General features: G+C 35.6%; 2 protein-coding genes across 3 annotated transcripts in view; one reads left to right on the forward strand and one right to left on the reverse strand.

Annotated features, from left to right (window-relative positions):
• The window catches only part of LOC114241825 (gamma-aminobutyric acid receptor subunit alpha-2), a 37,635-nt gene extending 35,604 nt beyond the window's left edge, over positions 1-2,031 (forward strand). For both annotated transcript variants that reach the window (XM_089732222.1, XM_089732223.1), the window contains one exon: positions 70-2,031. In XM_089732222.1, the coding sequence (XP_089588348.1) occupies positions 70-233 (164 nt within the window). In that variant the 3' untranslated portion in view covers positions 234-2,031. The remainder of the gene's footprint in view (positions 1-69) is intronic.
• On the reverse strand, positions 1,065-17,756 carry Ac13E (Adenylyl cyclase 13E). Its single transcript, XM_089732211.1, has 8 exons — positions 17,542-17,756; positions 16,865-17,221; positions 15,721-16,727; positions 15,383-15,637; positions 14,823-15,176; positions 11,774-12,159; positions 9,958-10,161; positions 1,065-8,459 (listed from the first exon to the last, which is right to left on the reverse strand). Exons 2-8 carry the CDS (start codon positions 17,149-17,151, stop codon positions 6,645-6,647), a joined length of 4,308 nt encoding a protein of 1,435 aa, XP_089588337.1. The 5' UTR covers positions 17,152-17,221; positions 17,542-17,756; the 3' UTR covers positions 1,065-6,644.
• Positions 17,757-18,456: the final 700 nt, after the last annotated feature.

The following is an 18,456-nucleotide window of genomic DNA, read 5'->3' on the forward strand; positions in this document are numbered from 1 at the left end:
TGACAATAAAAATCTCAACGAGCAAATTTTCTCATCTCCACTCGTATTTAAACCTCAGTTTTATTTCAGGGAGTAGGGGACACATCAACAGCGTCTCACACATCGACAGGGCTGCACGTGTTTTATTCCCGGCTTCGTTTGCACTGCTCAATTTATTCTACTGGATGATATATGCCTTCTCGAGCGATGACTTTGCCTGGAGTGACAACCCTATTAATACCTTATCGCATTGAAGTTGAATACCAGAAACTTATAGAAACGTACTATACCTAATAATATTGTAGATTTGTTAGGAAAATTACATTAATATTATGTAGTGGATTTTGTGTTATAAGTTTAGTAAATTGTCGCAATTGTAAGAAAATAATGTGTGCCTACAAATAAGTTTGTTAGAATCGTGGCCTAAATGATAAGGCGTCCGGTGCATTCATATCTAACGATGCACCGATGTTCGAATCCCGCAGGCGGGCCCCAATTTTTCTGATGAAATACGTACTTAACAAATGTTCACAATTTACTTCCACGTTGAAGGAATAACATCGTATAATAAAAATCAAACCCTCAAAATTATAATTTGCGTAATTACTGGTGGTAAGACCTCTTGTGAGTCCATACGGATAGGTACTATCACCCTGCCTATTTCTGCCGTGAAGCAATAATGCGTTTCAGTTTGAAGGGCAGGGCAACCGTTGTAACTATACTGAGACCTTAGAACTCATATCTCAAGGTGGGTGGCGGCATTTACGCTGTAGATGTCTATGGGCTCCGGTAACCACTTAACACCAGGTGGGCCATGAACTCGTCCACCCACCTTAGCAATAAATAAAAACAGTATTATAAGTAAACTTCTAATCCTTTTCGACCATAGTTAACTATATATTCATTTTCTTAATATTGTGAGATGTGTGAGAGAATAATATGTGAAAATTCTTTTAAAATGTGTATGGTAAATGAAAAAATGTTTTTAAACAAGTTATAGAATTTCTATTTTTAATGGACACAAAAACTGGCAAGGAATACAAATTTATTTGTAAAGCTCTTTTTGGTTCATAGCAATCCCAAAATAGTCAACAGTTTAAAAATCGTTTATTTCATCTAAGGCTGAACACTAAATACAGTCCGTACACCTCGTTACATGATTGTGGGTAATAAAAGAATACAATCTAGAACAATCTACGTAGACGCAACAATTTTTAGAATGCATTTTACAATAAAATCTTCCTGTATATATATATATACTAGCGACCCGCCCTCGCTTCGCTTCGGAAACATTAAAACACACATGAAACAAAAAAAAAAAAAAAAAGTAGCCTATGTTCATCAGGGACAATGTCGGCTTCTAATGGAAAAAGAATTTTTCAAATCGGTCCAGTAGTTTCAGAGCCTATTCGAAACAAACAAACAATCTTTTCCATCTTTTTTTTTTTTTTTTTTTTTATTGCTTAGATGGATGGACGAGCTCACAGCCCACCTGATGTTAAGTGGTTACTGGAGCCCATAGACATCTACAACGTAAATGCGCCACCCACCTCGAGATATAAGTTCTAAGGTCTCAGTATAGTTACAACGGCTACCCCACCCTTCGAACCGAAACGCATTATTGCTTCACGGCGGAAATAGGCGGGGTGGTGGTACTTTCCTCTTTATAATATTAGTATAGATATATTTTTTTAAATCGATAATTACACCGCGGTTAATATCATTCCTTAGATAGTTCTTGTCCTCTTACCAGTATCTTTTGTTCAATGTTTTCCATTTGTGTTTATTTTCTATTGTTTTTTTTTTTATGATTGAGGTTTTTCTGGTGGCCCGGAGGCCTTTCCAGTTTCACAAGGACAGGTTTCTATTGGCACAATAAAGCACACTCTACGGCCTCTTTTATAGGACTCATAGAAGAAATCTACTTTTCATTTCACAACAATAAAAAATGCATTCAAGATCATGTACTTCACATTCATTAAATTAAAATAGCGTAGCAATTAAATATTTAAATGTAGTAAACAAAACTAATAAAAATTATTAACCATAAAATGACTTATTACTTATCCTTCAATTGTCTATTTTCATGATTGATTGAAGCTATTAAGAGACCCGTGGTCTATTTCACTACAACTCCGAATACTCCGATACAACACAACGTAATAATAACTTAGATTATTTGTCCAAAATATACACAAAACATTCTTTGTTAGTAGCTCTTTTTATTAATGAAAAACGTACAAAATCGGCTTTGTAGTTTAGAAAAAACAAGCAGCAAAACAAGAGTTAGGCAGCGATTTTACTTTACATTATTTAATGAGAAGATGTATGCTTTTTATTATTATTATTATTATTAAATCAATCACAATCTGTACATAAATAGGTAAAAACAATTAAGTGTAATTTTTCTTATCTGATTGGCAATCTATTTTTTTTTGTTATCAGCGATTGAGGAGATTAAGGAGAAGGAGGTACCTATGCGTTAAAATGATTTGGAAAGTTAGCCTTTTTTAATGACATTAATGTCATCACCAATTAAAAGAAAAAAAATACTTTAAGTAAATGAATTTTTAAATCTTGAAGTGTCAGCAACATTAGTCGAATATCGATAACTGAAAGTATTCATAATAATATAAGTAGGATTCCGATATTAAAAGCATAGACAGTCAATATGTAAATTATGAAGGCCACGTTCAGATCTATTCTCTAATATTTTACGATCAATTTTATTGTTAGCATCCCTAAATGTTGCGTCTACGAAATCTAAACATACAAGTAGACATTGAAAACAAAAGTGACATGATATTAAATTTTAAGTATATTTAAAAAAAATATTATGTAATACCAACCATAATTTAAAACTACTTTTACGGTTTATTTCCGACGTTTCGCATACATAACAGTTTTAGTGGCCGTAAAAGTATTTTTAAAATAAAACGACTTGCGAAAACCGAAGAAAATACTATAGTGCAAAAATGTTGAAGTATATAAGAAAAAAAAATTTTTTTTAAGCTCTACATAAGTAGGTAAAAGTTTGTCACTTAGATTTCAACGTACGTTACGGTATAGAAGGTAACAAGCGCCACATTTTGTATTGCAACATTGATTAATTAATGCAGTAATTCATTTCATAAAAATACAATCCACCATTAAATCCTGTCTTGATTTGGCAATCCAAGGCCAACGGGCGTCAGTCTTGAACAAGATTTCTCCAACTCGACGCATAGCACACCCGCACAATGCAAACAAAACAAGGCTATTATTTTCGCTCCCTTAAACCAAGCAGCGAGTTTAGCATACAGTCATATGCGCGAACGCCACACAATCTCAAAAAACATTCAGTCTTATAACTTCCCATTAAACGTTTAAATATCGATACAAAATGTGGCCTCATACTATTGCTGTTTAATATAATTTAGTCACAAAAAAAAACGATTGACTTTCAATATCAATTTATAGTATATATATATCGCCAATATATATATATCACATTTATATAAATACGTTTATGGAGAGATATACGAAGAGAGCAAGCAATTCACGAATTTTCTATTTGGTCCGAATTTCTGTGGTGCAATGCACGTAACAAAACCATTGTTCGATCCAAGAGTTTTTCAGTGTCGCTAAAACTCTTTCAAAAGAGTTTAGATTACTAAAGATAAAAAGCATCCCACCCAAGTTTTTGCTCGTTACAGCCCACTGAGTTTCTCGTCGGATTTTCCCAGTGAGTCGCGTTTCCGATCCAGTGGTACATTCTGCGAAGCACTGCTCTTGCTAGGGCTAGTGTTAGGAACACTCCGGTTTGAGCCCCGTGAGCTCACCTACACGTTAGTTTACGCTGGAATAGCCTCTCAAGGCTACCTACCAGCTTAGGTAGGAAAAAAGTCTCGTTACGTCGGGCTTCAAATGTGCCACCCTACTCGGTGTCGCCATGTCCATGATATCTTCGAACGAAAATTTAAAAACACTAAATAGCATAGGCAGCCTCTCGATTTAACTTCTTCTTCTTCTTCCAGTGCCTCTTCAATCCTGAAGGTTGGCCGTTGGCTTCCTGTATTCCTTTCTGTCAGCAGCCAGCCGGAACAGCTGTTCGACTTAACTGACATTATTAAATGTATAATTTGCATTTCGATCGCCAGCATGGGAGCGTATCTTCGTTTAATTTCACTTTTATAATTTTGCAACAACTGACTCTCTCGATTCATCATTAAGCGTATGATTTTGTAAAAGTTCATTGTTGCAATATCTTTGTTGACTGCATCGAGCAGTGTTTTTGTTACGGCCACATGCACACAGTCTTTTATTAATCAGCAGTTCATAGAACATTCCCTTCGACGATTACATAGAGGAAAATAGAACAAATCGAAGGCATATTATTTTTAAATACAATTGGAATGTATAGTGTTTAAGGCTTTCATCATAAGTTAGAAGTACGTCTACCGAATATAGAATTAAATTTCCGATGTATCTTGTAAATATTTATATCTGTATAAGATATATAAACATTTAAATATATACATATATATTTAGAATTATTTCTGGCATCGCAGACATAGAATTGTTAGTATAAAATAGTCCCCGTAATTACACACTAAATGCGTTGCAAGTTTTTTGATTAACTAAAAATTTTTTGCAAATGTACTTACTTAAAGTAGACTCAGACTGAAGACAAATAAATATGTTTGGTTTCGTTATGCAAAACGATCTCTATTTGTGCTAATATTGTACACGAGTGAGCAAACCGTATTTTATAGGGTATCGTAAATACATTCAAATTATTTTATCTGTTTTTTTTTTTTATAACAACTAAGAGGCAAACGAGCAAGACGGGCCACCTGATGGTAAGTGATTCACCGCCATGATGTGAGAAATTATCCCTGAAAACGAAGACAGTTCGCAATCTTATCGCACTGAGGATTCCTGACACTGTGACATTATCAAAGCACGATCAGCTAAATCTCGACTTTAGAGGCGTAACGTCGGATATTCTGGATTCAAACTTGTCTTATTTAGTTCTAATGTAATCTGTGTGATGGTCAGGATTGTTTTTTTTAATATTAACAATTGACTTAAAATTATGCTCGACTTCGATATTTCAAGAAAAGAACACAAAAACAATATAGGAAACAATATTAAAGGGAGTGTTTAAAAAAAAAACATAAATCCGACTTTATGCGTCTAATGTCAAAGAACATTGCGTTTTTAAAGCCGAAGTAATTCCTTACATTCCTTATATTAAAATACAAGAATATTTCGTTGAAACAGTCTTATACATAGGTACGAGTTGAAATATCATTTATCGATGTTAAAAAACGTTAACAAAATATCTAATATGATCCCAAAAACAAAAAAAACAATATTTTAAATCGAGTCTGTTCTTGTAATATTTATTTAACGACTGTGTTTGTTTAAGGTAGATTAAATTTTTATCTACTTTCCAATGTAGTTAGTCAAAACGGCAAAATATTCTTCTGTTTACAATTTCAATACATAGTAAAGAGGTTGCCGGTCGCATGTGATCATAGTTAAAGGAAATCAAGCAGAATAATTTTCCCTACAAATGACACCAGAGGTGAGGCACGCATGATCCACGTTCGGTCCACGATTTTTAATTACTTATCGCTTTTACGCCTATGTAAGCTGTATTGCCCTTTGCCTCGTAACGAAATTGTTAGGGTTGCCATGACACAATATTTATTATGGGCAACTATATTTATATCTATATTATGGGCAACCGAATGCTAATATCAAAACAATGTGAGTAGTTTTATACTTATTTAAATTATTTTTTTGTGAATTTTCAAATTATATTAATATATCAGAATATCTGGCTAATCGTTGTCTTTTAGTGTATGTTCTATGGTTTGTTGTTCGTTTATATTGGCCCCGAATGACGTCACATAAAATGAAATTACGCTCGTCCGCGATTTATAACATTAACGCTGTAGTTTTGGTAAATAAGATCTGTCCAGTTCCCTATTTTTTTTTGTGGATCATCTTAGTATTAAATCGTTTTTTTTAAATACCAAATTACATAACTTACGACACCCTATTATTGATAAAATATATTCTTAAAAAAAAGCGACGATTCATCTATAAACTAAAAATATACAATATATTAGTACCATTTACTTACAAACTAAAACATTCAATAAATATAAAGATCATTTAAGACCAAACCGGTCATCAATGGTCACGTATTGTTTATTTACAAATATAAAAATTGCTTTTTATTGTAAAGAAGGTTACTACTAATTATCATGTAGTCTATGACAGTGATCAAAATTTTAAGAACTACCGTACATATTCGATTACATTTTCTAAAAGCGTTCTTGTCGTTCTTTCGTACGGCTTCCATATATTAAAAAGATCACGTCAAAAATTTGGAGACTAGAACACTGGTCACAGATATTTTGTTACAGGCAAGGAGATTTCACTAATCATTAAATCTATCTATTTTAAAATTTTCAAGTTAATTCCGTAAACATCACTATATTTAAAAAGCTATATATTTCAACAACTAATTAATTTATCTATCCGCCTCGTATAGAACACAACGCGTACAATAAATATTTTTCATTTCTATAATTCGACTTCAGCATTAAATTAAAATCACAGATTACTACGTTAACCTAGAAAAGTAGTATAGTACATTTTTCATTAATCTACGTATCTTTTTTTCCTACGAGCAGGTATACATTCATGTCGTCCTTCCCTTTGACATAGACACTGCCTCTGGGCTCGAACTCGTACCTGGCGGACAGCACGGGAACGCAAGCTTCCCCGACTTGTATCCTCTGCGGCACCCCGGTCGAGTCCATTCTCGATGCAATATTCACTGCGTCACCCCATATATCGTAATACAGTTTCGTAGTTCCGATGACGCCAGCCGTGACGTCCCCAAAATTATACCCGATTCTTAATATGAAATCGAATTCGAATAAATCATGGTTAAAATTGTCGACGACTTTCTGCATTTCTAAAGCGAAATCCATGAGTTGATAGAGGTGGTCGTACGTGCCACGGGACGCGTGCCTCAGGTCGGGGTTGAGGCCGCTGGCCGCCATGAACGTACTGCCTATTGTTTTAATTTTCTCGACGTGCTGGAACTGTGGCCTCTCTAAAAGTTCATCGAAGTCGGCTATCAGTTCGTTGAGTATTCTCAGATACTCTTTACCTTTTAAATATGATTCGTCGTACATCTCGTTAAAATTAATTATACTCGCGAATATGATGGCTACGTCTTTGTGATTTTCCGAATATTTGGCGGTATTTTTGAGCTGATCGGCGACGTGCCGCGGTATTATATTGTGCAGTAGCCAGTCGGCCTGATTCCTCATATTCTGAACGCGCTGCTTGTCCCGATTCGCAACAACGTTGCTATAGAAACTGAGACGATAACTAATCTCGAACTCTCTATTCAGGAACCAAACGAGCATCAGTAAGAGAGTAACATCGAGATACAACTCCGTCAAGTGCAGCTTATGATGCATACCTTCGTAGTTCAGTGTATTATTGTTTTCCGAACGATCGGAAGTATTATCGTTAGGATAAAAATAATCTGTTAAATTTTGAGCTAAAAATTGAGGATACAATTTAATATCACCATCCAAATATTGAGTATTGACTTCGTGACAACCGAGAAATGTCACGAAGAGGAACACACCGGCGTAAAGAGTGACTAGAGTATTTTTGGCCAGCCAGTTCATCTGGGTAAAGTTGCAGAAATGGACGATACTAATGCACAACAGATAAACATAGAAAGACTGTTCGCCGCGTAGAATCGGCAACGTTGTATTTTCACACGAAAAATTTATTAGAACTATTAAAATCGGTAAACTAATCATTAATCCTCCAGACAGATGCCAGGGATACCAATCGGATAATTTCCTGAATATCTTCAACGAATCGCGGAACGTTTCGGCGACCGAACGCGGATCGTGGTGGGTTTGCCATTTTAAATAGTGCCTATAAAAGCAGAGCGCTATAGCAACGAGCTCGATGACCGCGAAGAACGCAAACCAACCGACGATGCGCCACCAGTCGCTGCACGTGACGAACGCGGACGCGCTCACCGCCAAAAATATGAGCGCCGAGACGAGTATGTCGAGGGCGGTGTTGAACCTAGACGTGGTCAGGGTGGGGGGTAAGTCTTCGCAATCGTCGCTCCGGTGCGCTTTATCTCTGTAATGCCTCTCCATTTCGTCGCTTTCGAAGCACAACGTGAACCTGTTGATCGGCGGCTGAACGAAATAGTTGATCCCGGACCGGGCGTTGTCCTGCACGCACCGTATCAGTTGCAGGTCAGATTGTTTGCGCAGTTTCTGCAAGGACTGCACCTGTTGGTCGTTGAGGGGCGGCGGGAGCCTACTCTTTGAATGCAAATCGTTCAAAGACGACTGACTCGACGTGTAGTAACCAGAGACCCGATGTTGCAACATGTCGTTCTGGGAGTTCGCGATGTGGTTTAATGCGAATATCTGAAACATTGTATCTCGATTTTTAATAACGAAAATCCAATGAACCTACCTAGCTGAGAGCCTTGAGAGGCTATATCAGCGTAACCTTAACTAGTAGATGAGCTCACGGGGCTCAAACCTGACGACGTTGCTAACACGAACCCTAGCAAGAGCCGTGCTTCGCAGAATCTACCACCGGATCGGAAAACGCGACCCACTGAGAAGATCCGGCGAGAAACTCAGTGGGCTGTGTCTGAGGGTTAATTTACTCGTCGAGCCCTTCGTCGCAAGCGACGGGTTCGACGAGAACAATGACCGGTGCTTGAGGTTATTGGATCAGGAGGATTCGAAATGACGTGTTTGGGGCGACGTCGACTGCTTTCCATTCTGTCCGCAGGATTGGGAATGCCAATAAACCGATAAGCCAAGCTAGGTAATAAATATAAAGATATTTCTCATCGTTAATATCGCTGCAATGAACGCAAAAGTGGTTCGTAATGTTTATGTCGGTCTATTTGCAGTATTCGTCTGTTACATAGTAACACTAGTAGGTTCTTGTGCAATACGTCACGATAAAAACGATGACGTCACGTATCGGTTGTGCGATCATTTATAATGCGGTTTTATTACCGAATCATCGTTCGGTGTGAATCAACCTTAACCCCGTTTCTTGAATCGAAAGTTTAACACCGCACATGTAACTGAGTAAGACGGCTACGGCCCGAATTATTTATGATCAGTGCACATAAGTTTAGAGGAGCGTGTTTACAGTACTAAGCCATGTTTACGACACGTTTCGATTACATTAAATCGCAGCGATTCTGCTCTGTTCCGGGAATATATATATAAAAAAAATAAAAAAAAGACAGTAAAAGTTTCTCCATAGTTTATTTACGTGATGTAAAGTTAGTCGAAATACATCAAAGCACGATTGACCGTACCACGGTTGTAATATTCAAGATCAAATGCGAATTTGATCGTTTTTAGATCTTCTTAGTTCTTGCACGAGAGAAAATTGTTTGACTTTAGATTTAATATTAAATTTTATGCCTTTAATATTTTCGAATTTTTTTGAAGATTAATATGTAACGATGAGTTTGTTATAAATTAACTGGGTTTATTAACACGTTGACTGCCGTGTAGGTCATCGGTGCCCTACGCGGCGCACTGAAGTAATTATGTCGATTTCTGTTACTAAACGCCCGGATTGCCTAACTTTGTCTTCCTTTGTTTGTTAATGTATCTTTTATTCTTTTAGGTTACTTAGAAATAGATTTATTCTCAGTATCTTCGGATTCATCTTTTCCGAAGTTTATTAGATATTCTGGCGCCTTAGAAAGAAAATCAAAGGGAGAAATCGACATAATTACTTCAGTGCGCCACGTAGCGTACCTTTGACCTAAATGGCTGTCAACGTGTTAACGTGTTTTCTTTTATCAAAACATAATTAGTTCCGCATTTCTTAAATGTTTATTATTCGAATCCAGTAATTTCGGTTTTCACTCAAAATCATAAATACCTGATGCTGTATGCTGGATCTTCGGCTGGTGCTTCTAATGCCGGAGTCTTTCCTACTGTTGACCGAAGGGCAGATGCTGATGACGTCATCGTGCGGACGTGACGGCTGCGGCGACGGCAGCGGAAGGTTCAGCCGTCGGTCCTTTGGCCGGATCAAGTCGCACTGGGTGGTTATGGTCGAGCTCCGAGCCCGGCAGACTGGGATCTGGTTCGTCAGAAACGTCACCTATCGTTATTCAGGCATCGTCGTCTTTAAAGCGACTTCAATAGAGTTCACATTAATGTTGACGGGTTTAGGTATTAATTTCCATGAAAAAAACCTATAAATAAGGACATCGTTAATATATCGAAGAAAAGCTATTTAGTTTAAGCGTCATTTTTGCAACTCTACAGGGGAGCCATTACAAGTTTAAAATTTTGGAAGAAAAATATCATGACAAACAAAATTTTTCGGCTATTTGAATGGGGTAAACATAATCGAAGTTTCAACCCTCGATGTTATTATTCTGCATTAAATAGAAGATTTCTCTTTAAAACACCTAACATTACTTATCGAGTCCCGTTAGAATTTTTGTACCTGATATTCGGAATTACGAACATAACAATCATACATTATCACATTAGCCCAAGAATTAGCACTGAATCCAATCATAATAGTAGGTATATTTGGCAGCAATTATGTTGTCAAGCTGCGTTGATGACATTTCAACACATTAATCGTTTCTCGATTACTCACCACCTAATCATTACGTGGCTACGGGGAAATCACTACATAATGACACGAAGCTTGCATCATAATATTATGATAATATTTGCAAATTCAACTGTGTCAAAACAAATATAACATTTACATTACGTGATACATTTTCCGTAACGAAGTTACAATAATTGTAATACGACCACGCAAAACGAACTGGACCGGGAAGGCGTCGATTCGCTTTTAAGGGCCCTTTTATCATCACCATCATAATGCAGGATTATGTAGTCGCGTCTTTACACAAATGTATCAGACACGAGAAAAACAGGTTTATTTGACAAGGCGACGGTGAGATAACGAACAATGCTCATTAAAATATATTTATAGTCGACGTGCCAGTTCGGTCTTGTATAATCACCGCAACCCGCCCGAGATGTTCCGTTAAAGGCAACGTTGCGTAATCACCAACACACGATACAGTTCAGAGTCAAGGACGTGTGATCAGAAAAAAAATTGTATCTTCTGTCAGTAATCAGTTGTATCTATACTAATATATAAATCTGCAGTGGTTTTTACGGATGTTCCGTTATAACTACTGAACCGTGCATCCGATTGAATTGAAATTTGGTATCCATGTAGAAAATACATGTACTTAATGGATAGGCTAATATTTATATGAGTGTTGGAGTCTCTACACCAGTCGCGGGGGCGTTTATGATCAGTATCGTTGTAGGGGCGCTAATATTCAAAAACGATAAATTTAAAATTTCCGCTTTTATCAACTTATTATTGATCATTATTATTATCATGTACATTAATATTAATTTTAATGAATTAAACTACTAAATTCATATTTTTCTGTACTATTAAAACTTTGTTTGTTTAAAAGTAAGAAAAAATTGTTGATTTATTTAATAAAGAAAAGATTGATTTAAGACGGGAAGAGAAAGTTATTTTCTTTTTTATAAAGAAACTGTAATTATGACAATAAATAATTATGTTCATTTTAAATGTCCAGCGAAGCGGGCGGGTACAGCTAGTCATCAATAAAGGCACCAATAGATAATGCTGTTGACTGTGAAAATGAAATTTAAATACATAGAAATACAGGTTAAATTACCTCAATGGCATTTTGCCGACTGTGCTGTGACCGGTAACTGCTGCTCCTAGCAAAGGGGGACATGTTGCTTCGGGATTGGCTTAAATACGATCTGATATCAATTATTTCCCGGTCAAAGGATGACGTCTCGTTGATTTGTGGTATATTTAATTTACTGCTGCTCTGAAGAGGCCTCTTATTATCCTGAGATTCTATCACGATAGGCACTTGCTGGTAACCGTTGCTAGACTGGACACAGACAGACACGTCCCCTCTCTCGAGTAAATGTATAGTTTTATCGCTTGCGTCTTCTTTCTTAATTCCGTGCAGAGGCGTATCAGAATGCTTCCTCAAAAATCTTGGCACTTTCCAATTCTTTAACTTGTTTGTGTATTTTCCGTAGCTCCCTAAAAATATGTACATTTGTTAAACTTATACGGTTTAATTGTAGTACATTATGCGCGTATTATTAAGCACTAGATAATGACAAATTGTATTTTTTAGTAATTATATTTCAATACGAACTACATATCGATAAAATGATGAAATATGAATAATATTTTTCGATCTTACCGACAGAATAAAAAAATAAAAAGAACTGGTTAAAGAAAAAATCAAAATCAATAAAGTTGATTATTGAAAACACGAACAAAACCACATTTTCTGAAAATTAATCGTAGCTAGATCGATTTATCGCCCCCGAAATCCTCTGTACCTATACTAAATTTTATGAAAATCATTGGAACCGTTTCCGAGATTCAGATTGTATGTATTGATTTGTATTTATAACAAGAATTGCTCGTTTAAAGATATAAGGTAAATCGCGAGCATAAGGTATTATAAGTATAATATTGAGCGAACGAATTATTTGGATAATGTGCGTAATGTATTTTATTATACTAAAAAGGCCTGAGCCTCTTCGGACGTCATTTTTTTGTTCACCCACACTCCGACCAATCTTTTGACCACATTTAGATGCTGTAATTAATTATAACTAGTGATCCCGCAGTAGTCGAAATTCGACTATAATTAATTGAAATTATAAGTTTGAACATAATTATGGTTCTATTGTCAAAGACTTACTATACTTCTACAATCACAGATTTCTCCAAAACTACACTTTAGACAAATAATATTAAAGATAAACAATATTAACCTATTCTCAATTTGACCACAGACTTTAAGCAATAACAAAAGTTTGACAATAAACGAAGAGTATATAATTATATGCGTGTGTGTCAAATACATGGTAGTGTGTGTAATTTTTTTTTATGGATTTAATGTATTATTAATGCATAATTAACAAAAAAAATATTAGTATTCTGCACTCCTCTATATTCTCTATAAGTGTGGAAAATTTCATACTCCTCCGTCCGCGAAATTCCCTAAAAAGGGGTATAAAGTTTTTGCTCTAGTAAATATATAGATTTCAGTAAATTTGCGAACGTTCTTTCGACCCACGTGATTTTACGTGGTTACAGGAGTCAATGGTATTCTAATCTAATATGAGACATGAACTTGAAATTTCAAATTTATTATTCAACACTTCCTTCATGTTTATGGCTTCCACGAACGAATAAACATCGTATAATAAAAACCAAACCAGCAAAATGTATACGTTACTGGCGATGCACCGAATTGTGAACGAATACGAGTAGGTACCGAGAAACAGTCTAGAATTTTCTTTTTTATCACGCACGTACATTGTAGAACTACGAACCTCCTGTTTTTTTGTGGCTGCCGGGTCTTTCTAGTTAGGAAGGAACTGGGCGGAACTGTCATTAAACAATACGATGTTTTCGATCTCATGTCCCAAAGTAGGGGCGCTATTTTATTAGTTATATCCATAGACGCCGGTAAGCGATTACAAGTAAACATAAATAAAAACATTATTACTGTTTACCTAAATAGATTCTATCTTATCTACGTGGTAAAACGTGTTGTACTAAATTCACCGAACGTGTAGGCGAACTCACGGGCTTAGTCTAGAGAATTTGCTAACACTAGCTCTGGTGATGACAGGGCTTCGCCGAATCTACCACCGGATCGGAATGGCGACCCACTAAAACCCATTAAGAAACTCAATGGGCTTTGTCTATGGGCCAAGCTTTACAGTTCGAGAACCCTATTATTTTAAATGAGCGGTCACATTTAATTGTTGACAATGGTGAGGTCCTTTATATTCACCAGACAGAAACAAAACGAATTTTAGAGACAAATTTCTGTTATACAACCACCACCAAAATGATTTTTATTTGCCGACCGACAAATTTATTTAGCGCCAATATTATAATTTGCTGCTCTAAATCGAACTAATGTTCTCGCTAATTGGACAAAAACGATTGTAACGTTATCATCGTCATCGGCGCTATGCTATGTGCTACTATGTTTGTTTCAATTTTACAACCGACGCGGCGCCGTAAAACGATTTTCCTGAAGAGATAAATTTCATAAAAATGTCCGAACGTGACTGATGGATCTATAGTTAGAATTTTTGAATGTAATAACACAGATCTTGCTTCTTATTAAAGCGAGTACACTAGCCTATTTACAAGGGATGGATTTGAATACCTTACATTCATACAATATTACATAATCTGCTTTATAAAATTTAATCGACGATAAAGCTTATTTCGACGAATAAAACTTTGATGCCCACAATATACAGTGAATACTAGAATTTAATTTGTAAGCATGCAAAAATAAACAGGACTAATAATTACATTCATAGGATAAATATTTAACAACCATAATCAGCAATAAATATTTTTATTGCTGCTGCACCTAGTAATCAGCTTACACAGTTCTCTTAAAAATAGCATGAAAATATCTTGAATTAACGATATGGTTATCAATGAGACATGTCATGCACATTAATTAACTTGGGAGCATCACCTTCACGAGCGGACACTTGCAATCTTATCAGGTACTTGTCTCAGCATTCTGATTGCAAAGACTTTCTACGCTATTCAACAATTAATCAAATCATTGTTAAGGCAACGGTAGCGTATGTAAATATTTTGACAACAACGACGACTCTCTCTTTCTAGCATTGTAAATTTGTACTCACCTACAGAAGTTGGACTTTTCGATGAGCTATCTGTCCTTTCGGTGAGGCCTTTGTCTCTGTTGTCGTCTAACTCAGTATCCGAATCTAATATACTCGGCAATGAGCTTGCTTTAGCACGAAAATTGAAAGGTGTCGGCGAAAGGAAGTTATTGGAGTTTGGCTTCCTTAAATTTAATTTGTCCTCGGTTTTCGGAGTAAGTGGTGCCGTGAAGTAGTTGGAGGACAGAGCGGACTGAGGTGAGGCCGCCGGAGATATAATCAGACGTAAGTTTACAGGATTCGATGGGGTTAGACACTGCTCACGATCGTACGGGCAAAATACTTGTCGACCTTCAATAAAGTATGTCTTATGACCTGGACAAAACAATATAGTTCCTTTGTTAGTTTTTAATTATTTGTGTTAAATACCAAATAAAATTACTTCAGGGTCTTATATATAGATTAAATAATAAGGTCAAAACGTTTTTAATTAAGAAACCTTAGAAATTAATTTCAGTAACAAAACTATAAAGCTGTTATTGCTGTTAAGTTTTTTAAGAATTGTTATAAATTATGCTCACCAAATACTTCATCTCCTTCTTCTAATATATAAGATCCACCCAGAAACTGACTTGTCTCTTCAGATATATGAACACGTCCTGGTTTTCCTGTTGACTCCATTTTATTGGCAAATGTGACATCATTACTCCAGACATCAAATTTAAATCTTCGTGTTCCTACAATACCGCACAAAACAGTTCCTGTGTGAACTCCAACTCTCATATTGATTCCCTCCCCACGCTCTCTATCAAACTCTTGTATGGCTTCAATCATACCTGCCGTAACCAAATGAAAATTAATAATAAAGTAAAAAATTTAAAGTAAGTTTGTTTTTTACACAGTTTGGTAGGTGACTCACCTAGCCCCATTTCAACGCAGCAAGTTGCATGATCGGGTCTTGGTTCAGGACAACCAGAAACACAGTAATAACAATCTCCTAGAGTAGAAATCTTTTCACATCCATGTATTTGACACAACTCATCAAACTTTTCAAACAAGTCGTTCAAAATGTTTACTAATTCTTCAGCACCTTTTTTACTGGACATTCTTGTGAAACCAACAATATCAGCAAATAAAATGCTGACATTGTCCATACAGCTCATGTTGAATGGTCTAAATAGTGATTTAATGTCTGATCCTGGATTTGATATCCTACTATTAAGTGGATTGTGGTAAGTTTTCACATTAGTATCAGCTTCTGTCACTTGTTCATTCATCAAATTACTGGCTAATTTCGGTGGCATAACTGAATGAATCATCTTCTCTTTTAATTGCTTTTCCATTTCAAGTTGTCTTCTGACTAATAAACTCTGTCCCACTTTCATAAAGGTACCTCTCATTCGCACAAAGGTCATCAGATAAATATGCACGCCAATGATGTGTACACAAAGTTGTAGTAAAATCCTTACAAACATTCCAGAAGCTTGCCATTCTTGTTCTGACAGATGCAACACAATGTTGAGCACCTCAAATACTATAGAATATATTATTCCCAAAATAACACAGGCATACAATGGCAACGGGGTCAGTGTATATATAATCAGCAGTATTTCAATGCACATTGTAAAATGTCCTGATTGGCTAATATCTGCAGCCTGATAAAAGCTAGTTTCAAGTTGTGTCGTCAAAGTCACCAACGATAAACTAAGGGTACATAAAGCTAATGCCATAACCAGAGACAACTTGAACGTGTACACTTTATAGAAATTCGTAAAGGTAACCAAGAGCATTATGCAAGTTATCAATAGGACTCCAGCAAACAGGGAACACAAAAATGGCCATTTTACTGTCACATCATTCAAGCCAAGGACCACAAAGTAGACAAACCATGATATAGAAAATATTAAAATGTATAAAAGTGCAAATCTGAAAAAGGAAAGACATCAATAGATAGTATTCTGTACAAGATGAATTCACATTTACATAATACTGAATATTTTTACAACATCAATACATGCATGCAGGAAAGCTTAATGAGATAGATTTGATATGAAAGTACTTACCTAAATCTTAATCTTATTTGTCTAAAGGAACTACTTCTATATTGGCCTTCAAGAATTTCTGAATCAAATCTAGGATTCCACCATGTGCCTGGGGCAGCTCTTTCGAAAGCAATAGGTATAGTAAGGCCACAACAGTTGGTGGTTGAGTTATTACGAGCCAGGTATGCTTGTACATGAGGAGCCATTCTGATTTGGGCATCTTCACCCTCAGAGCATTCAGGGTCATGTTTACTTTCAAACTGCTGCGACCCACCACTGCAGCTGACACACCCACTCGGTGCACTCATTGTTATCTTTTTAACATTATTTTATTCAAATCCATTCTCTTAAGCCTTTGGTGTTTCCAAACTTCTGGTTCTGTATGTTACAAATAATGATCTATCATTTATTTCAAGTCATTAGACATGAGCAATTTGGTGTGGCTATTTTAAAAAAAAAACTTCACTGTTCTCATCCAATCTTAACCAAAGAACATATCAGAAATAGTTTTCTGTATACTTTTTTTTTAATGTTTTCAATTTTATTCTTTATGAAGCATTAATATTCTAACATATCTCTAACATTTTTAATAGTTATTTTAAAATAATAAGTTGGTAACCTTTTTTTATAAAACACTGGTATATGTATGTACATTTCTATGTAAAATTAATTTGTTTGGAATTAAAGAAAAAACTTACAAATTCATTCTCGACTTATTGATCGCCAAGGTTAAACTGCACATATATTATTAGAATTAAAGCTATGTTTTACTTGCATTTCTCGTAATTATGTGAAATCTAAAAAATATATTACATGAGCAGAAGACACAATAGGATATCACAAAAGGATAAGAATATTTCTAGGCGATAGTGCCTGCTATACATACAATTCATACAACAGTGTCAGAAAACTATAGTGCAGCAATCTAAAATCGTTTTATTTAACAATCGATTTCCAGGGAAACAGATCGATTTTAATCATTTGTTATTATTCATTTATATTCTCTTTTTTAAATAGAAATCAATTAATTGTTTGTTCCAGTCCATCTATCTCAGACAATAGAAAATTGAGACAATATTTTCCAAATTAAATGAATACCACAATATAGTTAAAACGATCAAAAATAATGAACGGAGTCGAATACGTACAATTACGCTCTATGTTTCGTTTTGCGCCTTGATTAATTGGTTCCTATGTGTTACTATTGATTTAATTCGATTCGGATTAGGCATCCTCTTCCATAAGCCATATAAGTGGCTGATGGCTAGTATAAGCCATCAGCCACTTGCAGTTTGCATAGAAGAAGATATTTTCAATTTTTTGTTGTCCGGTCAATTTCGTGAAGCACACAGTATTTATATAAATACAACACGCACTTGTATACAAAATTGATTGAAAATAGCACTGGCTGGTAACAAAATTAACTGGCTGTTAATAAAACTTCAAATGAGATGACGTAGGTGTCATGTAATGTGGAGCTACCCTTAGTCGTGTACTTGAATATTTATACAAGTACAATATACCCTCATGCGCAGACCAGACATGTGACTACCAAATTTTATAAATCATATTTACGATTTGCCATCAAGCTGCAATAGCCTCGTATGAAAATT

This window comes from Bombyx mandarina, chromosome 13 (genome assembly GCF_030267445.1).
Source record: "Bombyx mandarina strain Sakado chromosome 13, ASM3026744v2".
Lineage (NCBI taxonomy): Eukaryota > Metazoa > Arthropoda > Insecta > Lepidoptera > Bombycidae > Bombyx > Bombyx mandarina.

Bases quoted from the DNA above. Each gene is read 5' to 3' on its own strand.
- Ac13E (XM_089732211.1), bottom strand. From the start codon at position 17,151: ATGAGTGCACCGAGTGGGTGTGTCAGCTGCAGTGGTGGGTCGCAGCAG. The intron at 15,638-15,720 runs GTGAGTCACCTA...TGGTTACGGCAG, and splicing joins CTGCGTTGAAATGGGGCTAG to GTATGATTGAAGCCATACAA. The intron at 15,177-15,382 runs GTGAGCATAATT...TGTTTTGTCCAG, and splicing joins AGAAGGAGATGAAGTATTTG to GTCATAAGACATACTTTATT.